General features: G+C 39.5%; 1 protein-coding gene across 3 annotated transcripts in view; it reads right to left on the reverse strand.

Annotated features, from left to right (window-relative positions):
- The window catches only part of dhx38 (DEAH (Asp-Glu-Ala-His) box polypeptide 38), a 133,655-nt gene that overhangs the window by 59,053 nt on the left and 46,672 nt on the right, over positions 1 to 27,930 (reverse strand). For all 3 annotated transcript variants that reach the window (XM_072595991.1, XM_072595992.1, XM_072595990.1), the window contains exons 13-18: positions 26,368 to 26,554; positions 22,216 to 22,401; positions 21,573 to 21,713; positions 15,062 to 15,172; positions 9,905 to 10,021; positions 269 to 376 (exon numbers count right to left, since the gene is read on the reverse strand). In XM_072595991.1, coding sequence (XP_072452092.1) covers positions 269 to 376; positions 9,905 to 10,021; positions 15,062 to 15,172; positions 21,573 to 21,713; positions 22,216 to 22,401; positions 26,368 to 26,554 — 850 coding nt within the window. The remainder of the gene's footprint in view (positions 1 to 268; positions 377 to 9,904; positions 10,022 to 15,061; positions 15,173 to 21,572; positions 21,714 to 22,215; positions 22,402 to 26,367; positions 26,555 to 27,930) is intronic.

Here is a 27,930-nt window from a genome sequence, read left to right on the forward strand (position 1 = left end):
GCACTCCAACAGACATACTCTAAGCAACACCAAATCACCAGGGACTAGGTCTGTAACCTTTTTGAGATTCAAGGGAAAATCATACATCACACTAAATCAAACTTGTAGCAATTATTAAAAGTTTAGTAGGGTTTATTGTTTTGGATAACATTTTTCATGAATGTAATTTCATGAACAAATTATTCTTTACTGTTGAAATATTTTTGGACTCCTTTAAACTTAATGGAACTTTTATACTGCAATGTATGCCAGATGAACATGTTCTTACTTTCAGTTTGCAGTAGCCCGAATCAACAACAAACATGATCCCATCCACAGTCAGTGATGTCTCCGCAATGTTTGTAGCCACAATGCACTTTCGGATTCCATCTGGAGCCTTAACAAAAAGAAATACATCAATAATCACATAAGTGTTATGGCACAGAAGGCAGTCATCGCATCTGCACTGGGACTTCAAATGAGCATCATTACCAAATGCTAATTCCCTGCTTTCTCCCCATATGTTTGCACATCATTTTTCTCTAAATATTCATTCACACCATCTTGAATGCCTCTACCACACTTCCAGGCAGTGTATTTCCATACTCTTTCTACTCACTGAGTAGAAACATTTGTTCTCATATCATCTTTGCTTCTTCTGCAAATCATTTGAAATCAATGCTGTCTCAGTATTGTTTGTTTTACAAGTGGGAACAATGTCTTTCCACCTACTCTATCCAGCCTGCTCATGATTTTGAAAACCTCAATCAGGTCTCCTCTTAGCCTAGATAGTCCCAACTTCTTTATTCCAGCCTCATAATTGAAGTTTCATACCCCTGTGCATTCTTGTAAATTGCTTCTGGACTCTGTGTTCAAATACTTCCTATAATGTGGTACCCAGAATTCTACACAATATTCCAGCATCTTACACAATTTCGAAATTAGCTCCTTGCTTTGGTACTCTATTAATAAAGCCAAGGATGCTGTATTTCTAAAAAAAAATTCATGGGATGCGTACAGCATTAGGTGCACCAGCATTTAAGAGTCATACTTGCACAGCATGGACACAGACCTTTCCGTCCAACTCGTCCATGCCAAACAAGTTTCCCAAAGTAAACTAATCACACTCGCCTGCATTTGCCCTATATCCCTCTAAACAATAGACAATAGGTGCAGGAGTAGGCCATTCTGCCTTCGAGCCTGCACCACCATTCAATATGATCATGGCTGATCATCCTTAATCAGTATCCTGTTCCTGCCTTATCTTCATAACCCTTGATTCCACTATCCTTGAGAGCTCTATCCAACTCTTTCTTAAATGAATCCAGAGACTGAGCCTCCACTGGGCCTCGGGGGCAGAGCATTCCACACAGCCACCACTCTCTAGGTAAAGAAGTTTCTCCTCATCTCTGTCCTAAATAGTCTACCCCGTATTTTTAAGCTGTGTCCTCTGGTTCGGCACTCACCCATCAGCATAAACAGGTTTCCTGCCTCCAGAGTGTCCAATCCTTTAATAATCTTATATGTTTCAATCATATCCCCTCTCAGTTTTCTAAACTCAAGGGTATACAAGTCCAGTCGCTCCAGTCTTTCAGTGTAAGGTAATCCCGCCATTCCAGGAATTGACCTCGTGAACCTACGCTGCACTCCCTCAATAGCCAGAATGTCTTTCCTCAAATTTGGAGACCAGAACTGCACACAGTACTCCAGGTGTGGTCTCACCGGGGCCCTGTACAGCTGCAGAAGAACCTCTTTGCTTCTATACTCAATCCCTCTTGTTATGAAGGCCAGCATGCTCTTAGCCTTCTTCACTACCTGCTGCACCTGCATGCTTACCTTCATTGACGGGTGTACAAGAACACCCAGATCTCTCTATACTGCCCCTTTACCTAAATTGATTCCATTTAGGTAGTAATCTGCCTTCCTGTTCTTGCCACCAAAGTGGATAACCATACATTTATCCACATTAAACTGCATCTGCCATGCATCTGACCACTCACTTAACTTGTCCAGGTCACGCTGTAACCTCCTACCATCCTCATCACATTTCACCCTGCCACCCAGCTTTGTAACATCAGCAAATGTGCTAATGTTAGTACTAATACCATCTTCTATATCATTAACATATATTGTAAAAAGCTGTGGTCCCAGCACTGATTCCTGCGGTACCCCACTGGTCACTGCCTGCCATTCTGAAATGGAGCCATTTATCACTACTCTTTGTTTCCTATCAGCCAACCAATTTTCAATCCAAGTTAGTACTTTGCCCCCAATACCATGCGCCCTAATTTTACTCACTAACCTCCTATATGGGACTTTATCAAAAGCTTTCTGAAAGTCCAGATACACTACATCTACTGCATCTCCCTCGTCCATCTTCAGAGTTACATCCTCAAAGAATTCCAGAAGATTAGTCAAGCATGATTTCCCCTTCATAAATCCATGCTGACTCTGACCTATCCTGTTACTACTATCCAGATGTGTCATAATTTCATCCTTTATAATAGACTCCAGCATCTTTCCCACCACTGAGGTCAGATTAACTGGTCTATAATTTCCTGCTTTCTCTCTCCCACCTTTCTTGAAAAGTGGTATAACATTAGCCACCCTCCAATCTGCAGGAACTGATCCCAAATCAATCGAACTCTGGAAAATAATCACCAACGCATCCATGATTTCTCGAGCCACCTCCTTCAGTACCCTGGGATATAGACCATCAGGCCCCGGGGACTTATCAACCTTCAGACCTAACAGTTTCTCCAACACAAATTCCTGGCAAATATAAATTCCCTTAAGTTCAGGTCCTTCAGCCACTGTTACCTCAGGGAGATTGCTTGTGTCTTCCCCAGTGAACACAGATCTGAAGTACCAATTCAATTCTTCTGCCATTTCTTTGTTCCCCGTAATATATTCCCCTGTTTCTGTCTTCAAGTGCCCAATTTTAGTCTTAACCATTTTTTTTGCCTTTCACATACCTAAAAAAGCTTTCACTAAACCTTTCCTGTGCGTACACCTATCCAAATTTCTTTAAAATGTTGTAACTGTATCTGCATCTACCACTTTCTCTAGCAGTTCATTCCACATACAAACCACCCTCTTTGTGAAAAGGTTGGCCCTCAGGTCCCTTTTAAATCTTTCTCCACTCACCTTAAAAATATGCCCCGAGTTTTGAACTTCCCCACCCTAAGGAAAAGACCCTTGCTATTCACCTTATCTATGCCCCTCGTGATTTTATAAATATCTATAAGGTTACCTTCAACTTCCTATTCTCTAATGAAAAACATCCCAACATATCCAGCCTCTCCTTATAACTCAAACCCTCCGGTCCCTGCAACATCCGCTAAATCTTTTCTGAACCCTCTCCAATTGAATAATATCCTTCCTAAAATAGAACAACCAGAATTGTATACAGTACTCCAAAGGTGGCCTAACCAATGCCCCGTACAACCTCAAAATAACACACCCCAATTGCTACACTGAACGGTTTGAGCAATGAAGGCAAGCGTGCTAAACACCTTCTTAACCACCCTGTCTACCTGTGATGCAACTTCCAAAGAATTATGTACCTGAACCCCGAGGTGTCTCTATTCCACAACACTCCCCAGGCCCTACCATTAAGTCCTGCCCTGATTTGCCCTTCTAAAATACAGCACCTCACATTTATCCAAATTAAACTCCATCTGCCACTCCTCAGCTCACTGGCCCAATTGATCAAGATTCCTTTGTAATCTTAGATAACATTCTTCACTGTTGATTATATTCTAAATGGAAGTGATCATGGATTTAGAAGGTGCAGTCGAAGGATCTTTGAATTGCTGTAGTGCATCTTGTAGATGGTAAACAGCACTGACTGAGCATTGAAAGTGTCAAGCTGTGCTGTTGCACTCATCCAGGCATTTGGGGAGTATTCCATCACACTCTTGACTTGTGCCTTGTAGATGAAGAACAGGCTTTGGGAAGTCAGAAGGTGAGTATTCGTAGCTTGCAATCTGCTCTTGTAGCCACTGAATTATTTATACGATGAGTCCAGTTGAGTTTCTGGTCAATTATAACCCCCTAGATGTTGGTAACGTGGAATTCCCTATTTTACACTAAGTGCAGTTTGTCACCTTGCAGCAATTTGAAGGTGCTCCTAGTTGGTCAGGGATGGACTGTCTGTTTAAAAGACCAGTTGCCCCAATCAATGACGAGATCAGGCACAGTCATTTACTGCCCATCACTCATTGCCCTTGTGGTGGTCAACTGCCTTCTAGAACTGCTTCTGTACATGTGCTATGGATAGACCCACAATGTCATCAGAGAGGGAGTAGTAGAAGTTTGACCCAATGAAGTGATAGATTTCCAAGTCAGGATGGTGAGTTACTTGGAGGGGATTATCTGCTGTTCTTGTTCTTCTAGACGGAAGTGGCTGTGGGTTCAGTAGGTGCTGTCTATGGGGGCTTGGTGAATTTCTGCATGAATATTGTCGATGAAACGTACTGCTGCTATTGAGCATTGGCGTTGGAGGGATTGGATGTGTGTTGATATGGTGCGAATCAAATGGACTGTTTTGTTCTGGATAGTATCAACCTTCTTGAGTGTTACTGGCGCGACATTTATCCTAGAACACTCTTGACTTGTGCCTTGTAGAGGGTGGGCAGGCATGGGGGAGTCAGGAGGTGAGTTATTCACTGTAGGATTCCTACCCTCTGACCTGCACTTGTAACCACTGTATTTATTTGGCAGGTCCACATAATTTATTTACTTTATGTATTACCTAACATTCTATCTCCTCCCATCCTGCCACCTATAATGATGTGTGACATAGACACCAGGCCCTCTGCTTCTCTGTTAGAACTGTATCTCTTTTTATACTGGATAAAAGCAAATTACTGCGGATGCTGGAATCTGAAAGCAAAAGCTTTGGCAAAGGGTCAGTTAGACTCGAACGTCAGCTCTTTTCTCTCCTTACAGATGCTGCCAGACCTGCTAAGATTTCCCAGCAGTTTCTCTTTTGGTCTCTTTTTATACTGTTCTTTATTTCCCTCCAACGAAAATGCATCACCTCATACTTCTCTGCAAATAAACACATCTGCGACCTATCTGCCCGCTCCGACAATTTGTCTGTGTTCTTTTGGCATGCTACACTGTCTTCCTCCTCAATTCACAATTCTTCCAAGTTCTGCATCATTTACAAACTTTGACGTTGTTCCTGCACACCATTAAATCATTAAATTGCAACAATAAATGCAACGGTCCCAATAGCAATCCCTGGAGTACTCCACAATAAAACTTCCTCCAGACAGTATTCCTCTTAGTTTTCTATTTTATTTCCCACCTGATATAAGCACACATTCTTTTCTTTGTCTTAATTCTTATATTCTTTGTTATTCAAGCAGCTCTGGATTTGCTTGTACTACCTTTCCCTTTGAGGGATTACAGAGGAACCTCGATTATCTGGCATTCGATTATCCAGCAAGATCGCAAACTCCCAATGCTTGGCTAAACTATGTTGTCCAGCATTTGATTATCCAGAAATCAGTTAACTGAACGAAATACTCCCCGCCTGTGTCCATCAAGTAATCGATGTTTCTCTGTATTCCACAACTGTACCCGAACTACCTCATCATTGAAGGTAACCCATATGAACATTACGTTTTTTCTGCCAACCTCCCACTCCAGTTAAACCTGCCCAGCTCCACTTTTGCCCACTGAGATCACACTACGCCAATTTAATATTTCCTCATTCTGGATTGTTTCTTGCCAGTCTTCACCATCATCCATGTCTTTTTGATACAACGATCCTAAATGTTCCCCACTGACATTTGACTCACTTGGTCCAGCTGATTTCCAAGAACCAGATCCAACAATGTGTCCTTTTTTATTGGATTAATCACATACTGTGTAGGATGCGCTCCTGCATGCAATCCAGAAAGACTTGCCCCTCACTGTCTCCTACAATATGAGTATCCCAGTCTATATTTGGGTAATTGAAGGTGCATTATAACTACTCTAAAATTCTGGCATCAAATGTAGTCATAGAGATGTACAGCACGGAAACAGACCCTTTGGTCCAACTTGTCCATGCCGACCTGATATCCCAACCTAATTTAGTCCCATTTGCCGACTTGGCCCGTATTCCTCTAAACCCTTCCTATTCATATACCCATCCAGATGCCTTTTAAATGTTGCACAACATCCTTTTGATAGGAAGGAGACCAGAATTGCATGCAATATTCCAAAAGTGGCCTAACCAATGTCCTGCACAACTTCAACATGACCTCCCAACTCCTATACTCAACACTCTGACCAATAAAGGAAAGCATACCAAACGTCGTCTTCACTATCCTATCTACCTGCAACTCCACCTTCAAGGAAGTGTGAACCTGCACTCCAAGGTCGCTATGTTCAGCAACACTGAACCTTACCTAGGACCTTACCATTAAGTGTACAAGTCCTGCCTTGATTTGCTTTTCCAAAATACAGCACCTCATATTTATCTAAATTAAAGTCCATCTGCCACTCCTCAGCCAACTGGCCGATCTGATCAAGATCCTGTTGTACTGAGGTAACCTTCTTCGCTGTCCACTACACCTCCAATCTTGGGGTCATCTGCAAACTTACTAACTATATCTCCTATGTTCACATCCAAATCACTTATATAAATGAGGAAAAGTAGTGGACCCAACACCAATCCTTGTGGTACTCCACTGATCACAGGCTATTATTCCTTTACATCCTTTCTGTTGATTGGGGTGGCTCTATAGAGTACACCTTGGCAATGATATTGTACCCTTTTGTTCCTTAGCTTAAGCTGGTTTGATTATATCCTTAGATCCTCTGAGACATCTTCTTTCTCTAGCACTGCAATACTGCCACCCCTCCTCCTTTCCTTCCTTTTCCTGAACCACCTGGTACCCAGTCTTGTTGTTCCTTGAACTAGTTTTCTGTTATTACTATATTACACTTCTACATGGCAAGCTGTGCCTCTAACTCCCTAACTTGATTTTCTATACTACACACATTCACATACTTAGTAATTCTGGTTTAGAGTTTATTTCTTTTTCCCTACTGTAATTTCACATGTTAACATTCTATTCCTTGGGCTGGTGCCAGTTCCATCTCCACATAGTTTGTGAACCAGTGTTCTTCTCTACTATTCTCTCTTGGTTCCCATATGCCCGGTCCTCCCAACAATACTAGCAAAGGGTCCTGCAAGGAACACAGTCCTATCCCTGTTCAGGTGTAACTAGCATTACACAGGTGCCATCTTCCCCAGATTCAGTCCTAATGTACCAGGAATCTAAAACCTTCTCTCCTGCACCAAATTTCCAGCCATGCATTTATCTGATTGATCTTCCATTTCTGTTTTCTCTTACACATGGTACTACATTTGAGATCCTGCTTAGTAACTTTTTACATAGCTTCCTAAATTCTGATTGCAGGACCATTTCCCCATGCTCCCTCAGTCACGGGTACTACCATGGACCATGATTTCAGGCTGCTCACCTTCTCCCAGAAAAATGTCTCATCTTAGACCATGGTGTCAGGGGGATCAACATATCATTCTGTAGTCATGCTGATGACCACAGAAATGCCTGTCAGTTCCTCCAATTAACTGACCTATCACAAATGCTCCTCTTTCTCCCCCCTCCAGTACAACAGACTGCACTCCTTTAAGGAAACAGCACACTCATCAGCTCCCAAACTGAAACAATCTACTTTTTTGGGACTGTCTTGTGGTCACTCATTCTCTTCCTTCCTCCAGGCTATGGAATTGCAGTGTGACCACCTTTTTGACTGCACTATCCACCAACTTCACACATCACAGGTGTGTCACATTGTCCCCAGCTGCCATTCAAGTTTTGGAACATGGAGTTTAGGTTTCATAATAAAACTAGGCAAGCATCACTACCCTCTCCATAGATTCCAGTCTATGGGTGTGTCTACACTGTGTTGTTCATACACAACTTCTGTTCAACAAGTACTAGCAATTCGCACATTATTTAATTGTTAACCATTAAACCACAACTACTCTTAGAATAACAGAAACCCTACAGTGCAGATAGAGGCTCTTCAGCCCATCTAGTCTATACCAACCCTCCGAACAGCATCCCATTCAGACCCCACCACCACCACCTAACCACCCCACCTCCCCCCAAACCAAACCACCATATCCCTGTAACCCTGGAATTAATATATCTAATTGCACCTCGCCTTTGCAACCCTGGACACTACAGGACAATTTACTACGGCCAATCCCCCTAATCTGTGCATCTTTGGACTGTGGGAGGAAACCAGAGCACCCAGCAGAAACCCATGCAGACACAGAGAGAATGTGCAAACTCCATACAGTCATCCAAGGCTGAAACAAACCTAGGTCCCAGTGCTGTGAGGTTGTAATGTTAATGACTGAGCCACTGTACTGCCCGTTAACTGTTCTATGAACGGAATTAGAAACATAGAAACGATGCAGCACAGAAGGGGGCATTCAACCCATTTTGCCTATGTTGACCCAAAGATATCAAGATGCCCTTATTAATCCCCTCTTCCAACATACGGCCCATTGACCTGTAGCTTACAGCACTTACAATGCAGATGCAGGTACTTTTTGAAAGATTTTAGGGTCCTTGCCAACTCAGGCAGTAAATTGCAGACACCCACCACTCTCTGTGTAAAAACTTTTTTCCTCAGGCCCCCTCTAATTCTTCTGCAACACGGCTTGAATTTATGACCCTTAGTTTTTGAAATCTCTATTAAAGGGAAACAGATTCCTCCTGTCTACCCTATCTCTAACCCCTCACAATTTTGTATTCCTCAATCATGTAGACCCTCAGCCTCCAAGTAAAACAATACCAACCTCTCCAATCTCTCCTTGTAGCTACATTTCTCCAGCCATGGCAACATTCTAGCAAATCTTCTCTGCAGTCTCTCCAGTGCAATTACGTCCTTCCTGTAATATGGTGACTAGAACTGCACACAACACTCCAGTTGCGGCCTCACCAGTGTCTTATACAGTTTCAGCATTACATCCTTATTTTTGTATTCTATACCTCTGCAAATGAAATAGAGCATTCTACAACTTGATCTGCCTAATTATCCTCCTTCTTTCGCACTTGCCCTCATTTCTAAATCAAGCGATACAAAATAAAAAAAACTTCCTTTCCATCTTAAAGATTAAAACATTCAGAAAAACTAGCATTCCAGTGGCTTGTGGATTATAGCAATCAAGTAGGCAGCTCACCGCCATTTTCTCAAGGGCAATAAATGCTGGTTTAGCCAGCAATGCCCACATCATCGTGTTTATACAAAGGTCAACCATGTTATTTTAATTGCCTCCATTATACTAAATACAAATTGATGAAATTGAGTAGTGCTCCATTATTGTTAGTGTCCTGGAGTGATGATGCGATCTTTTCAAATTTTTGATTGCCTTGAATTTATTTTGGTTGCAAGTGTAACGACTGAGATAACTTCAAAATTCATACATTTGGAGGTGAGAAGAAGGTAACAATTATTTTCCAATTCAGCAGTAAACTGCATCTCAATATTACTTTGACCATTTTGAAAATCTAATCAAGTTTTTAAGTATTCTCCGATTTCTGGATAGCGTGTAATTTAAAAAAAAATTACAACACAGTTGACCTTTTACAAAAACATGATGTTAACACAAAATACATTGGGCACAGTTTTAAAATTGTTTCTTTGTAATTTTCATGTCATAATATAAACATGAAACTCTCAGTCCAACTGCAAGAATAATAGCAACCAATAATCTGCAAAGAAATACTTGAAAGAGGGCAGAACGTTCACCGCCTTTACAAAAGATATTGAGCATAATTTGTTCTCTACTTTCCTCTCAAGGGGAGTCAATTATAGCTTCAAGAGTTTACAGTTTAAATTATGCAAAATAAATTTACTTTGTGAATGAAACACTTGGGTATACCTTTTGAAAAATCTTGGCTTGAAGATCAGAGGGCAGCTGGGAATATATTGGTAACACAGCCAGTTGTGGAGCATTTTCCAACTCTTCTAGTCGTTCCACTATCTGATCACAAGTCACCTAGATGGAGAGTGCACATTTTGATTATTACAAAACAGTAATTCTGAACATGAGTAAAATAATCCTCAAATTCATTATTCCAATGTCAACAATTCAATCCACAATAAATCCTCATTTTAATTGTTCATATAACTGCAAACAGAATTTCTGGAAGTAAGTTCCAAAAATCCAATTTAACCCAGCACAAAAATTTAGGTTCACCTCAGTCTACCACTTAAGAAATGATGAGTGACCTGTGATACTGTGCTTTTAATATTGCTCTTTGACCAATGCAAATTAAGCTTTGAGCATGAATGGATTCGTGCAGAGTTCCAATCTCAAACAGTAATTTATATTAAAAAAACAGCATTGGCTCTTCACTAACATGAAATACTAACTAAAATGAAGCTGAAATAGAGTCCATTATTCTCAATCAGAAAACCGATCTGGCCCCCAAATGCTGCATATGCCTGACTTGGCTGCTACTTTGACAACTCTACACAGGGATCCTTTAACCATGTTTCCTCTGCAGTGAATTATGCAAAGCTGTTAGTGATTTGTCCAGGGGAGGTTCAGTTAGCTCAGTTGGCTGGATGGACAGAGTGATGCCAACAGTATAGCTTCAATTTCTGCACTGGCTACAGTTACCACGAAGGAGTCTCCTTTTCAACCTCATCCCCTCACCTGAACGTGTGGTGACCTTCAGGTTAAGTTGTCTCTGTAATGAGAAAGCAGCCTTATGGTCCAGTATGATTATGGCAACTTTTTACTTGGTTTTTCCAGTCATGTATGTACTAGCTACTGCTCAAAAACCAAGCTCTTCTACTCTCCTAGTAAAGAAATACCACATCTGCAGTGAAATTCTCAAAAGCAAGGACTGCTTTTCTCAACACCATCTACAAAATACACTCCCATTCAACTCGCCTTTAATAAGAAATGAGAGAGACATGGACAATTTTAAAATTCTCTTGTTTTTCAAAATCCATCCATGAACTCACCCCCTCCCTATCGCTTGAAGACCTCTGTATTCCTCCAAGTTTAGCATTTTTTTTCATTTTCAATTTCATTGCTCCAATGTGCTAATGGGGCAGAAGTGAGTGCTGGGACAAATATGAACTGGTCAGAATGGGCCACAATAGAATTGTAAAAAAGCACATCACATCTAATAAACTTAGATGAAGTTTTTGAGAAGATAATCTAAGTAGTAGATAAGCAAATATTTACATGGGTTTGCAGAGGTATTTGGCAAGATTCCAAACAAATGGCTGTTAACAAAAACAGGAGAACATGGAAATGGAGGCAACCAATATGATTGGGCAGCAATTTAAATAGGTCAGAGACAAAATGTAGGATTAATGTATTTGCACCTCAAATTATCAGAATGAAACTAGTGGTCTCCTATAAATGACATAATAAAGGAATGTAGCTCAATATATATCTAAGGATTCTTAGAAGATTACGATCAGTGCATCCATTTTCTCTGCACCTGCTTCTTTTATCTTGGATGCATCCGATGAGGTTCAGCAATCTTATTAGTCCTTAGTCCCATTTGTTACCCTAGTAATTCTTTTTCTCATGATAGTTAATTTATTCATTTCCCCTCACCTTGTTTGCCCCTTATCTGTTTAGTATTTTTGGAATTCTAAAAGCATCTTCTACCATGAGAACTGATGGAAAGTATTTACTCAACTGCTCTGCCATTCCAAGATCCCCATTATTATTTTCCTCTGGCTCCCATCAATCGCTTATCCCCTACTTAGATTCCTTCTAACAGTATATCTTGATTGTGAGCCATGAATTATTTTCTTAAACATCTGCCATTGTGTCTCAACTGTCTCTCCTTCCAAACTCTTTTTCCAGTCCACTCCAGCCAGCTCCACTTTCACTCCTTTGTTTCCAACCGAACCTTCACCCTCTCAAACTGAATGCTAAATTCTACCATATGTTGATAATTATTTTCCAGGGGATCTTTTACTCTGACATTATTTAACAAACCTGCCAAATTACACATCAGCAGATCCAAAATATCCTGGTTGAATCAATAACATATTGTTCTGGAAAACTGTCCTGATTACACTTTAATGAATTCTTCCTTGTGGCTACCCTTGCCAATCTGATTTTCCCCAACCTACATGAAGAATAAACTTCTGCCTTTTTTTTAAAACATGCCCTGTTTAATCTCCAGATTCATTCACAGTCCTTTCATATAGCTACTGTTACAGGGTCTATAGACTACTCTAACCAGTGAGCTCCTCCTCTTGATATTTTGTACCTCCACCCCTATGAATTTTGTGTCTTCCGATTCAAGATCATTTTGTGCTAATGAACCTAATCCATTCTGTACAAATAAAGTTGCTCCACTAAGCTTTCCTTCCTGCTTGTTCTTTTGAGAAATCACAGGGCCCTGAATATTTAGTTCCATATTTGATTTCCTTGGAATGTATCTCTGTAATGGCTATGAGATCTTAGCCATTACCCCAACTTTGTGCTTCTTGATATCACATGGAGTGAATCGAATTGGCTGAAGACTGGCGTCTGAAATGCTGGGTCTCTGGAGGATGCTGAGATGGATGACCCATTGGCACTAGTGGGTGATGACTGTTGCAAAGATTCAGCCTATCCTTCGCATTGATGTGCTGAGTTTTCTGATTATTGTGAATGGGAATGGTTATGTAGCCTTGTTTTCCAGTGAATTATTGAGTTGTCCAATATCATTCCTGATTGAATGTCATAGAATCATATAGCGCAGAAAAGGAACTTGGTCCCATCGAGTCTGCATCAATAATAACTACCACTTAAGGTATGCTAATCTCAATTTCCTGCACTTATCTTATGTCCTTGAATACTATGATAGTTCGAGTACTCATCCAAATTTTCTTTTAAAGGTGCAGGGTTTCTGGCCTCCACTACCTTCCCAGGCAGTGCATTCTAGATTCCCAACTCACCCTCTGAGTGAAACAAACTTTTTCTCAAATCTCCTCTAAATCTCCTGTCCTTTACCCTAAAACTACTCCCCCCTCTTGACTGACCCCTAAACCAAGGGAAACTGCTCCCTACTCACCCCATCCATAACCCTCATAATCTTATACAGCACGTCCCCCTTCAGCCATCTCTGTTCTAAAGAAAACAATTCATGCCTATCCAGTTCTCCTCCTAGCTCAGTTGCTCCATCCCAGGCAACACCCTAATGAACCTCCTCTGTACTCCCCATATCCTTCCTGTAGTGAGGTGACCAGAACTACATACAATACTCCAGCTGTGGTTTAACAAACGTTCTGTACAGCTCCAGCATTACATCCTTGTTCTTAAGGCAGGACTGCAGAGATTAGACCTGATACCCTCGATTCATTGACTGTCAAACTGCTTAGCCCTGTCTGTCTCTTGCTGCATATGCTGCTTGGTACACACCTAATCCTATTTTTAGTTCCATCATGTTGCCACTTCATGTTCAGGCATGCCTGCTGTTGATCCTGGCATGCCCTCCTACACTTTTCATAAAACTTTGGTTGATATCCTGCTTTGCTGGTAATGGTAGAGTGGAGGATATGTAAGGCTATGAAGCTGCAGATTGTGTCAAGAGTGCAATTTGGCTGCTGATGGCCCACTGCATCTCATAAAAGTTTAGTTTTGAGTTGCTAGATCTGTTCAACATCAATCCCATTTAACATATAGATCTGCCACACAAAAGGTGAAGAATGTCCTCAGTGTGAAGATAACCTTTGTCTCCAGAAGAACTGTGCATTGATTACTCTTAGTGATACAGTCACGGATCGATGCATCTGCAGCAGACAGATACAGGGCAAATTACTGAGGATGAGATTCAAGTACAATTTTCCCTTACCTCCTGCTACAGAGTCAATCTAGCAGCTATGACAGTTTTGGATTTAACCAGCTTGGCCTGTAGGGAGTGTTGCTGAACCACTCTTAGTAATAGACATTGACGTCATCCGTCCAAGTATATTCTAGATCCTTGACATCCTCAGTGTTGCTTCCAAGAGGTGGTCAACATGGACGCGTACTGATTCATCAGCCAAGAGGTGACAGTTCAAGGTAGTCAAGAGGAAGTATTCTTGTCAATGTGGGGGTGGGGGTGGGGGTGGGCCAGCTCAGGATTTTGTTTTTCTTTGAGTGGGGGATTTGCTAATAAGCAGTGGGATGGAGAGGTGGCAGGTGAGCACTGGACAGAATGGCAGGAAATGAGAGAATTGGGCAAGCTTGCAATGAACGGGAGAGTCAGGCAGACTTGCAGTGAGGGGAGAGCTCGCGAGTAGGTGGGGAAGCAGCAAACCAAGTGAGGAAGCAACATACAGGTGAATCTGGCAGGAGAGCGACAAGCAGTAGTATTTCGGACAACTGGTGGTGCTGTTCCAAAACAGCACCGATCAATTAATGCATGTTCTATCAGCCCTGTCAGTAAACCATCAAAGTAAGATTCACAATGCTAAGTATCTTGTTATGCCTATGAATATTCATGGATTTCACCTCTCAAAAGTATAACTTGTGCACAGGTTGACCCTCTTTCTGCCTAAGAGGATTTGTCTCAAAGACTTTTACTTGTGTACAGTACTTATGGCACCTTCATCAAGGCAAACATGTTGATCTGCTTATATTCAATTACAGATTAAACCAAACTTCTGAAATATTAATCCACAATGGCCTTTTAGTCAACAGTTTTCCAGAATAGTTTCAGTGAAGATTCTTGTTATATATTGCCAGAACCAATTTAAGAAAAATAATAGGGTATGACAATTACCTTTTTAAACACAAAGGATTAATTTTCATTTGGTCATTCAGTTAGTTTATTGAAAAGGAAAATTTCTTCCACTGACTGGCAAATAACGATGACAACAAGAGAGCATGTAAATTCAGTCAATTTGGCAACTACTGAATGTTATTCTGCCCAGCCTATCTTTCCAGTTATTTCTTCGAATTGATCCTGAAAAGCATTAATCATGATTAAAACACACCCCTTTCTAGCTTGCCTTAATACTCTGAGTTTATAAAAAGGTATAAAGATGAAAAGAGTACACTATTTTTAAACTTTGATAATTCCATACTCACCTCAATGTCTTCTTGGCCTGGCATAAATATTAAGATGTCACCCGGAATAGTTGATAAGTGAATTTGTAGAGCCTGCTTAACTCCTCCCTCCACATAATCTTCTGTGGGAGTCTAAAAATACACAACAAAATACACTGTAAGTGGCCTTATAGAGAAACGTATTTAGAAGGGATTGGGATCGGGTCTGGTAACAGTATGAGTGATAATACAGCTGAAATCTATAACTAACTTGTATTGGTAGTCTTCAGTAATGCCATAAATGTTTATTTTATCTGCAAATTCTGAAAATTAAGAAGTATCACAAATGAAACAGGGCATAATTTACATATGACATGATCATGAAACGAATATGCTGGACCATCACTTACAGTTAACCCATACAATAGCTGATTGTAAACACAATGCATTATTTTGCTGTTAAATAGTGTGTCCTTTTAAAATTAGAAAATGTAATTATTGTTAAGCCGTTCAGTCCAACTGTTTGAAGTCAGTCAGAATTCAATGGCTTCTCATTCTCCAAGTCAGAATGTAACGTGAAATGACTGACTTTCAATCATTTTTGATAAAAAGGAATTATCAAGATTATACAGACTATGGAACAAATATATTCCTAGGTTAACAGGCCACTTGCTATTGTGAGAGTGCCTGTCTGCAACCAAATTTGGCACTTTCTTCGCAAAAATGTTTAAAAGAAAATTGCAAATATGCAAAAGAATTGCTAGCAATAAGTATAGTTATAATCAAATTGAAAACAGAAGCGTCACGTATAGTGACAATCTGCAATTTTGACCTAGGATAGACAGAGTGTAAACATGGATGGAGAAGATTAGGGAGACAGTGAAGATAGAAAGAAAGAACATGGTTTGTGGCCTATAATTGCCATAGGATAATCAGAATCAAATAAGTGTTACGGTACAGAAGTGGGCCATTCAGTAATCATGTTTCACGAACTTTCCAAATTGACATCGTGACTAAGTGCCATTCTCCTGCTTTTACCCCATACTCTTGCACATTATTTGATTAGAAAAATATCATCCAATGCCCTCTTGAATGCCTCCGTCGTACCTAACACCAGCACATTTCCAGTAGAACATCACTGACTCGAAACATTCGCTTTGTGAATACATTTTCTTCTGACATAACACTTCTTTTGAAAATCACTTTAAATTTATGGGTCAAGTAATGTCAGATACAGTTTGGTAAGACAAACCAGGGCAGGATTTACACAAATAATGATAGGGTCCTAGGGAGAGCTGTCTTGGATGACCTGCCAGAGGAAGCAGCCGAGGCGGGTACAATTACAACATTTAAAAGACATTTGGAAAGGACATGGATCGGAAAGGTTTAGAGGTATATGGGCCCAATACAGGTAATTTGGATTAGTTCAGTTTAGGCAACCTGTGAGGCATGGAGAAATTGGGCCAAATGGCTTGTTTCTGTGCTGTATGACTCTATCCCCTCTTATTCTTGATTATTTTACAAGCTGGGACACTTCTCCCTGTTTTACTCCATTTAAACCCCTCATCATTTTGAAAACTTCTATTAAATCATTTCTGAGTCAAGGCGAACAGAACCAATTTCTTCAATCTACCCTTACAACTGAAGTTTCCCATCCCAGGAAACATGCTTGTAAATCTCATTCGCACTCCCCCCAATGCTTTTACCTATTTCCTATAACGTGGCATCCAGAACTATACCTGCCTGGTGCTATTCCTGGCATGCTTTCCTGCACTCTCCATTGAATCAGGGTCCATACCCTGGCTTAACAGTCATAGGGTCACAGTCATTGTCATAGAGTCATACGGCACAGAAACAGACCATTCGGTCCAACTTGTCCATGCCGACCATGTTCCCAAACTAAATTAGTTCCACTTACCGGCATTTGACCTATATTCCTCCAAACCTTTTCTATTCACCTACTTACCCAAATGTCTTTTAAAACATTGTAAGTGTACCTGCATCCACCACTTCCTCTTGCAGTTCATTCAACACATGAACAACCGTCTCTAAAACAAGTTGCCCCTTGTCCTTTTTAAATCTTTCTCCTTACAGTGATGATATGCTGGGCCATGAGATTGCAGATTGCGTAGTTGATGCCCACAACACCTTATGGACGCCAAGTCTTGGATAGATCTTTTCAAAAGCTGTCCCATTTAGTACAACATGATGGAGGGTATTCTCCATGTGAAGACAGGACTTGGTCTCCACAAGGACCAGTGGTCACTCTTATCATTACTGTCATGGACAAAATGCATCTGCAACTGGCTGACTGTAAGAGTCATACAATAAGGAAACAGACCCTTCAGCCAACTCGTCCATGCCAACAATCCTTCCCAAACTAAACTAGTTCCACTTGCATACATTTGGCCCATATCCCTCTAAACCTTTCCCATTCATGTAGCTGTCCAAATGTCTTTTAATGTTGTAACTTTACCTGCATCCACCATTTCCGCTGGCAGTTCATTCTACATACAAACCACCCTGTGTATGAAAAAGTTGCCCCTCAGGCCCTTTTAAATCTTTCTCCTCTCATCTTAAAAATATGCTCCCTAATTTTGATCTCCCCCATCTTAGGGAAAAGACCTTTGCTACTGACCTCATCTATGCCCCTCTAATTTTATAAACCTTTCAGGTCACCCCTCAACCTCCTACACTCCAGTGAAAAAAGTCACAGCCAATCCAGCCTCTCCATATAAGTCAAATGGTGCAGTCAGTTGAGGTCAAGTCTGTTTATCGCTCTTGTTGGTTGCTTCACCAGCTGTCATAGATGCAGTCTAGTAACAATGTCCTTTAGGATCAAACCAGCTAAATCTGCAGTGCTGTTGCTAAGACACTTTTGATGGTGGACATGGAAATTTCCCACCCAGAGTATATTTTGCATCCTTGCCACTCTCAGTGTTGTTCAATATTGAAGAGTACCAATTCATCCACTGAAGGAGGACTATACATGGTAATCACCAGCATATTTCCTTGCCCATTTTCATGCTGAGGCCATGATCCGTCATCACATCCAGACTCGATGCTGAGGACTCTCAGGGCAACTCCCTTCCGTCTATATATAACTGTGCTGGTAGGTCAGGATGTGTTCAAGATGGTGTTGTTGGTATCTGGGATATTGTGTGCAAGATCAGATTCCATGTGAATGTCTACGACAGGCTGTTGGTTGACTAGTTTGAAACCACTTTCTCGAATGTGGCACTAACTCCTGGATGACAATTGACAATTCTGATGTAATACACGTGAGTAAGTGAAGTCATTTGCAGTAAAGTAATAATGAACAATAATTTAGTTTATTACCATTGGTTGCCTGGGTAATGGACTGGAGATTGGGATTTTAAAAGAAAAGTTTGTACAGAAATAGAAATAAAGGAAAGAGGGTCAACAAAAATAATGATGATATAATGGAGAAGCAAAATCTTGTTTTATGGGAAAGTAGAAGTTCTCAGAATGTTTTACTTGTAGGGTTTAGTGATTCTCACAAGAGTTATATATTCCTTTATAGTGTCATTGTGCAAAGATGGAAAGTTAATTGAACTCCAGCTTTTGACCTAAATCAGGTTAGATCCAAATCAGAAAACTGAAAGAACTGTGGATCCTGGAAATCAGAAACAAAAACAAAGGACAGAAATTGCTCAAAAAGTAAGACATTTGGATAAGTACTTGTATAAGAAATGTTTGGAGGGATATGGGCCAAGCACAGGTAGGTGGGACTAGTTCAGTTAGGGATTATGGTTGGCATTCACTGGTTGGACCAAAAGGTCTGTTTCCATGCTAGGTGATTCTAAGACTGTAAGGTCTGGCAGCATCTGTGGAGAACAATCAGAGTTAACGTTTTGAGTCCAGTGACCCTTCTTCAGAACTGGATCCAAATCAACTAGGATAAAGACAAAACAATTTTTTTTAAGGAATAAATGAATAGAATACATGTGGTCTATATCAGATGGATTATTATGGTTGGACAAATGTTTGTCACATGAGAAAATTCGTGCGACTGAAGAATGGGATCTAAACAATTTAAGTATAGCCCAACAGTACGACATGGTCAAGGTGGTCAGTATAATGAGGGTATGAAGGCATTGATTTTATGGGGGTCTTCATGGCTCAAGCTAATGTAAGACTGTCAAATGTGAAAACCCTTCCTGAGGTAATAAAAAGCTTCTTATTTGAGAACACAGCAACGTTTTAAAATAGTTTAGACTTGTAATAATGTAACAGAATATAGTTGCATATATTTTGAAAAAAATTGGAAGTTTTGTAGCGAGTTTTATATTTATTCAGACATTCAATCAATTCATCTGAAAAGTATCATACTGTGTCTTCTCTGTGTATTCTCTTTCCTCAGATTTAATATTTATACTTATTAATATTTATACTCCATGTACTTTTATAAACTTTGTGTTAACGGTTTTTGCTGGAGTAGATTGTAATCATTTTTTTTTTGTTAACTTGTTTTATGCACCAGAGTCATCGTACAGCACGGAAAGACACACTTCGGTCCACCTCATCCATGTCGACCAGATACTCTAAATTAATCTAGTCCCATTTACCAGGATTTGGTCCATGTCCCTCTCAACATCTCTATTCGTATACCCATCCAGATGCCTTTTAAATGTTGTAATTATACCAGCCTCCACCACTTCCTTTGGCAGCTCATTCCATACACGGACCACCCTGTGTGAAAAAGTTGCCCTTTTAAATCTTTCCCCTCTCACCCTAAACCTATACCCTCTAGTTCTGGACTCCCCCAGCTCAGGAAAAATACCTTGTCTATTTACTCTACTCATGCTCCTCGTGATTTTATAAACCTCTATAAGGTCATCCCTCAGCCTCCGACGCTCCAGGAAAACTGCCCCAGACTATTCAGCCTCTTCCTATAGCTCAAACCCTCCAACTTTGGCAATATCCTTGTAAATCTTTTCTGAACTCTTTCAAGTTTCACACAAAGTCTTGCATTAACAAATTGTTCCTTCAATTAAAAATATTGATTAACTTTGTGATATATCAGAACATTCAAATGCATCAGTTGGACATTTATAAGTACATTAAATTACTGGGAGTTATCAATACATACTCAGGCACAAATTATTTATTGGTACCACATTATTAGTTAGTATGTAAAAGGTTGGCAGGTTCATATAAATTTGCAGTGACAAAATGGGTGATCTTATAGTGAATGGCATATCAAAGAACAAATCAGAAGACTGTTGGAAGTGATGTCACTAAAATGAAATTGAGTGTGCAAAGTTTAAGGAATGTGCCTCTGATCATGGGCTGTTCATGCAATGGCAAATCAATTATCAATATGACTCTGATTATGCACAGGGGATAGTGGATGACAAGAGTGATTTTTAAAAGTTCAGCATACCAAAGAAGTAAGTGAGAAGGAGAACTTCAATTAACAGGATAGAACAAGAAGGCTGCACCCATCAACCTAGTGTCCGCAAGTGGATTGTTGAAGAAAAAACTGGGGCAGCTGGGGCAGCTTTTGCTAAGTACCATTTTATTTGTACTTACTTTGACAGACAATAATGTCTTGGAAACCCGTGAAAACACACAACTCTCTGGAATGGGTCTTTTAACTAATCAGGACTAGAAATCTTTAAATTGGCTCTCTCATCTGAGTCTATAATTGTAATCAACGTGGGTATTACAAGTAAAGGTAAAATGTTTCTTGTAACAGAGGGTTTTTAAACTTTGGAATTCGCTATCACAAACAGCAATGGAAAGTAGATCTTGATCAATATTCAGTCTAACCTGTAGGACTGCATGGCCAACTGTCTGCACATACCGATCAACACTGTTCCCATGCATTCACTTTCAATTTTTCTGGCCGCTGCCATGCACACACCTTGGAGGTCTGCATAATGGCTGAAGAAATTAGAGGGCATGTAGATTTTGAACATGCTTCAAGTTCGAGTTACACAGATTTTTAATCTGAGTGAATAAAAGATAGATGGAAGGTAGGAAAATGAAGTTAAGAACAAAATCTGACTAAATAGGAGATTATTGAATGACAGAACAGGCCTAAGCAGCCAAATGACTTGCTCCTGTTTGTTTTTTTAATATTTTATTTTATGTTCCTAGTTACATCCAAGTTCCTGCTTATAGATTATGTCATATGCTTCACTTCACTATTCCCAGGAATCCCATCATATAATATTGTAGATGTTATTAACATCCTGCTGGAGGCCTGGTGCCATGGAAAGCTAAAGTAAACACTGGTTGGGTCACAGGGTATTGCAGGGCATCATTTTGCTCTAGCCATGTATGTTCAACCTGAAATTACTGACTTCAACTCATCTTCTGTGGATTCTGCAGAACTTCACAGCGAGAGTCACAACAATGACTTTCAATTGACTCTATGTGTGCTATTGATGTGTTGCAATCTAAATATCGTGGATTACAGAGCCTGAAAATATATTAGCACTGTAGCTTAGGAGGTCTGTATAGCTGAAAAGAATCATCAAATGAAAAAAGTATCTTAAGTAAAAATTTCCAAGTGGTATCATACCTTACTGAAGAAAATATCCACAGGAAATGTCCGGCCTGGAATATGAAAAACAGGAACATTCCCAAAAAATGCTGCAAACTTGCCTGCATCCATGGTTGCCGAAGTAACAATTAGCTTTAGGTCAGCACGACGAGCTACAACCTAGAAAAAGATTGAATGCAGTTGAACAAGTATAAAACTTAATTACAATTCATCTTGTGTATTATTAGCAAAGTATTTAACTGGTTTCACTGGAAAAGTGGAAAATGCCGCAGTTGTTTCATAATGATTAAACCAAAACATCTGGTTATGCAGATACCTATGCACCTAATTATACCTTTGTAAAATACTGCAAAAGTTGCTGGCAGAATATATGTTGCACAGATTCACCTCACAACAATTTCCAAGTCTGAGCTGAAATAATCCTATGAAAAGATAGTGAAAGAAATACATGTTTGGCCGCCTCACATCATTTTTGTACCCCAGGTTGCCATTCTGGAAAAACTTCTGTGCCATGTTGGAATGGAAATTACATTTCATATAAATATGCTGCTGGGGTGGAAAGATTGATGTAAGATACGAAAATTCTTGAACAAAACTGTGCAAAATATCTTGAGGGTTTTTTCCTTAAATTGCAGCTTTAATATCTTGGCTGCATACACACCTCTCGAAGTAAGCCAAACAGTACATCGGTGTTTAGTGATCGTTCATGGGCTTCGTCCATAATGACAGCACTATAATGGTCCAAGTCTGCTTCTCTTAGGGATTCCCGCAGTAGAATACCATCTGTCATGTATTTAATGACAGTTTGTTCAGAAGTACAATCTTCAAAGCGAATAGCATAACCAACCTAGAAAAGAAAGAACATGAAATTTGCATTTTTATAAGAACAATTGACAATATGAAACCTCAAAAGAAACATTTCACAAGGTTCTCATTAGTTAAACTGAAGGCATTTTACATACAAGTTCAGGAGATTTTAAATTTGTCTAAATTGACTCAATCTCCCTTGATAAAATTCTAGATTCATGGTAAGGAAACTTGCATTGAACAAAGATAGAAAAGTGTAGAATTGTTTATACTATTCATTATCTTTCTTCAACAAAAAAAAAAGAAACAGCAGAAAACATGAGATAAGGGATAACTCCTACAATTTCAGAATTTAAACCCACTGCTACATGAACCCCCAAAATACCACCAGGCAAAACATTTTACAGACAAAGATACTGAGCAATTAATAGCACTGACAATGAACTAAAATACAGCAACATACATATAGTCTTAGGATTTTTAACAATTGATATTATCTCAACTCATCCAAACAGAAAAGCCCTCCTGGCCAAATAACAGTATCAAATCAAACTGGCATGCTGAAATCTTAATCTGAAGTATTACAAATCTTTCAGTTAAGAATAATCTTGCTCTTCTTTCAACCAGATAAAATTTGCATTTATTTGCAGTTTTAACTTTAAAAAGTTAATATATAATTCAATGATTTGGATAATCCCTGTTAGTATGTACTCATCCCTCTGTGTGAACAGTTATTTGAGGTTAGACTGTATTCTTGATGAATAAACTATGTCCAAATAGTTTGAAATTACAGCATTCAAGTGGTGTACTTTCATCCAATTTTCATTTGGTCAGCTCTTTAGTTTCAGCTAATTTGGAAGTAAATTATAAATCAAACAGTGATGAGATTGAAGAATCGGAAATAATCTGTGAAGTGAAGCAAACATTTAAAGGTAAGTGTCAAAATTTGATGATAAACTTATCTGGTTTCCACTGACTCTAAGACTACAAGATGTAGAAGCAGAAATAGGCCATTCAGTCCATTGAGTCTGTTCCACCATTCAATAAGATCATGGCTGATCTGGTAATACTCAATTTCACTTGCCTGCCTTTTTCCCCATTCCCTGACTGATTATAAATCAGTCTATCTCAGCCTTAAATATACTTAATGACCCAGCCTAAACAGTTCTCTGCGGTAAAGAATTCCACAAGTTCACTACTCTCAGAAGAAATTCCTCCACATCTGTCTTAATTCTGAGATTACACAGATTTATCCATGTAAGACCATAAGACATAGGAGTGGAAGTAAGGCCATTCGGCCCATCGAGTCCACTCCGCCATTCAATCATGGCTGATGCGCATTTCAGCTCCACTTGCCAGCGTTCTCCCCGTAGCCCTTAATTCCTCTAGACAACAAGAACCTATCAATCTCGGAGTCAGCAAGTTGAACTTCTATACACACAAACTCATTTGTTGCCCACAGACACCAATACAGATTACGAGGCTCAATATGGTTAAATTGGTAGTGCGGACATCTGAGTCAGAAAGTTCATGTCCTAATTGATGACTTGAGCACACAATTTAGGCTCCAGTGAAAGGAGGGAATTTTTAGACTGAGGGGATTCTGCCTATAGAGGTGAAAATAAAAGATTCCACGGCACTATTTTGCAGAGATTTCTAGCTGTCCTGTCCAAATTCATTCCTCAACCAAAACCACAAACTAGATAGATTTGTCATTTATCTCAGTGCAGTTTGACAAATCTTGCTGGATGTAAACCGACTATCACATTTGCTGACAGCAGTAACTACACTTCAAAGAAATAAAGATAGGAGATTCCATTCATCTTGTCACTTTCATTTCCTCAGAATACTCCAAAGTATTTCTGAAATAGGATAGGAAATTTTACATCTGCTTGAAAAGGTAAACTATGCTTCAGGTTAACAATATACTTCTCTGTATTGCAGTGAAGTATCAGACCAGATTAATAATTAAAGGCTCTGCAGTGAGGCTTCAACATGCAATATTCAGTTCAATTTGATTTAATTTACTATTGCCACATACACCGAGATGCATTTAAAAGTATTGTTTTGCATACTAACCAGCTGAATCATATCTTACATAAGTTCTGACATATAGGTGAAAATACTATGACTGAGACAAAGCTGGTACTTAAAATACTTGCTGGTTTTAAAATATTTGGGACTTCCCAAAGACAACATATGCTAGATAAATGAATTACTTCATTCTTTGAGCACAGAAAGCATGCCGACCTACTGGAAGCAGGGATGTAAGCAGCTAAGAGACAAGGAGGGCAGACAAAAATTAACTGAAAATAAACACGCCCACTGGCATTATTTGCAAATGATGGTCCACTATTTGATCGCTTTTTTATGGCTGCTGTTAAAGGAGATTGGCACAAAAGTGGTAATCCTTGCCTCCCCTCATCACCATTTTCAAATGTCAACATTGCTGTGAACCTGTGAGAGCATCAAAATAATCTTGGGTGTCACAACTAACTGGTACAATTACTAACTGCTTCACCCTATGCTGCAAAACAAGCGTCCAAGCAGTAGATGGCACTGTTCTGAATTTGACTCTGATGATCTAGACTGCAAGGTTATTGCTACACAAATGAAACATAACCTACGTACAGTGACATGTTAGCAGATATACTCAATGTGGGAGCTGTTGACTGATTTGAAACACATTGCTTCATGCAGTACCATTAAATGCATGATATGCTATGATTGGGATGTTTCTGAGCATTTACTGCATTGTGGCCTGTTACTTACCATAGGTATCTTTGGATAGGAAAGCCACCTGACCTATTACCTATCTGTCAAAGTGAGGTATGTGCACCTCAGATTGTAAACGCAGGTGAGGAGCTCCAGTGTATGGATTCTCACCAGCTGTAGTGATACGGCTGTAGAATCATATTACAATTTAGTAGCTCATGGAAAGATCCCACTAAATCCAAGTCTTAGCAAGAAAACAAAAGTGTAGAAAGTGCTTCATAGCTGCCTACCTACTACTGTGCTCTCTAACTGAAGTTATCACCAGTTCAGAGATGTTGTCAGGTTTCCTGTCTTAGGAATGCTATTATGCACAAAGTAAGCAGGGAACCTCCCAATTTCCAAATGGATTCATCTGATCAAACTCAGTCACAAAATCTACACGTCTGCTGTGCAACTTGTTTCGCTAATGTCATGTCCAATTTATGGAGACAAACCATCTTTCTGAATAATTTTGCCTTTTTTTATAGCACATAAGTTCTGGACATAAACCTTGCTGCAGAAGAAATTTTACTATTCTTTATTTTAAAACCACAAATCACTTCAATATTTTGCACTGATTTGAAGCTGGATGCATCAAATCCATCCTTGAGCTTTTTAATGTTGCTGCCTCACTTCTTGTGGAAAATACATGACTATCCTGAAAGGGCTTTGTACAGAAATGAGTTTTAATTATTTGAGAATGTGAAAATAGTTCACAGCTGTACTGTTAATGATTTTCAAAGAGTGAGGTAATAGGTAATAGAGTAATAGAAGCTTAAATAAGTACAAAGACTGATCCGGAACACAAAATGGATGAAATGACTTCAAGATATGAAATTTTAAACTGGTGCATGGAAATATATTGAGCGCATTACAAGTAAATGTTGCTTCATTGTTCTGATTTCCATAAAATATATAAAATTTATAATCTTTCCCAAGTCACTTTTCCCAAATTATTGTTTAATGATATATAAATGTAAAAGGGTTTTAAAATAAACGTAAACCCAATAATATCAATGGCCAACAACTGTAGGGCTTTGTCCATTGCAAACCCTGGGTTCTGTGAGTTCACCATTTTAAAAAATAACTCAACTTAAAACAAAAAAGTTAAACCTAATTCAGAATCCAATTAATATATTGTTTCATAATAGATACTGTAAAAAATGGATAAAGAAAGTTAGTGTTGTGTACCCCTACTGAGCGTAAGTAATAGAACTTACAATTGCACCAAAAACTTGATCATTAATATTACCTCTTCTCCAAGATTCACATTCATTTCTTCACTAACGCGTTTTGCCACAGACATAGCTGCCACACGTCTGGGCTGAGTACATCCAATCATGCCATAGTTTGAATAACCATCTTCACTAAGATACTGCGTTAGTTGAGTGGTCTTTCCACTACCAGTCTCTCCAACAACAATGACTACATTGTTATCACTGTACAGAATGAAGAAGAAAAAGGGATTATTTATGTGAAGCTTATCTTTTTGCATCTACTCCAACAGATACAAAATATTTTCCTTTGATGTCCTTAAAGCCATGTCAAAGATACAGTCTAACTAGACAGAAAAATCCAATGACTTTTACTTCATTAACAAAAATAATACCACCATCACCTCCTAGCTCCTGCCCAAGTAATACACCACCCAAACATGGAGATATATTGCAGTTTATTCATCATCGTTAGGTCAAAATCACAGAATTCCCTAGCCAACAGTACTGTCCTGGTACCATCACATTATGAACTGCAGAAGTTCAAGAAACCAATTCAGCACCTTCTCAAGGGCAGCTGAATTGGACAGTAAATGCTAGACTTGTCAATGATGCCAATGTCCTGAGATTCTTTAAATAAAGAAAACCTGGCAAGATCCAGTGGCCCAGGAGTCTGGTGAAAGAAACACACAAGTCAATACTACAGCTGTATTGTGAGCAATGTGGCCATTAGGATTTGATGGCTGAGCCAGCATTTATTACTCATCCCTAGTTATCCTCGAGATGGTGCTGTGAGCTGCAGTTCATTTGGCATAGGTAGATTCACAATGCTATTAGAGAGGGAGTTTCTGGATTCTGACCGAGCAACACTGAAAGAATATATTTCCAATTCAAGATGATGTGTGCCTTGGAAGGAAAATTCCAAATGATGATGTATATGCTGACCTTGTCCTTCTAGGTGGTAGTGGCCGTGGATTTCAAAGGCGCTGTCTAAGAAATTGCGATGAATTTTTGCAATGCATCTTGTAGATGGTATACACCACTCCTATTAAACATTGGTGGTGGAGACAGTAAATGCCGATAGCATGTTTCCTTGACCTGGATGACGTCAAGCTTGAGTAGTGATGGAGGTACATTCATCCAGACAATTGGACAGTGCTCCTTCACACTTGTGACTTGTAAATAGTGGAGAGACTTGACTTTATAGCAAGCTTCTCCAAAGTGAGTTTTGGTCAGGCACCTGTGGTTGTGTTGGCTGAACTTGCACGAACTGGCTCAGCCCCACTCCACTTATTCCAAAATATACAGATTTACAGATACCAGCAGAGAGTATTTGTTTTCAAACTTTTACTTTTAGAAATAATCAAAGCAAATTCTTCTGTGTGCCATTACATTGACAAGCAGCATCTATGGCAAAGTGGTTTTTCCAAATGTTAGAAAGTGATGAATCATGACTGACAGGAGTCTGAGGTGCAGTAGGTAGTTGAAGGTAAGTTCACAGAATCATACGAGTGCAGAAGAGACTTTTCAATCTATTGAGTCTGCACTAATATGTGAGAAAAATCTGACATGCTATGTAATACCGTTTAACAGTATTTGGT

This window comes from Chiloscyllium punctatum, chromosome 26 (genome assembly GCF_047496795.1).
Source record: "Chiloscyllium punctatum isolate Juve2018m chromosome 26, sChiPun1.3, whole genome shotgun sequence".
NCBI classification, from domain to species: Eukaryota; Metazoa; Chordata; class Chondrichthyes; order Orectolobiformes; family Hemiscylliidae; genus Chiloscyllium; species Chiloscyllium punctatum.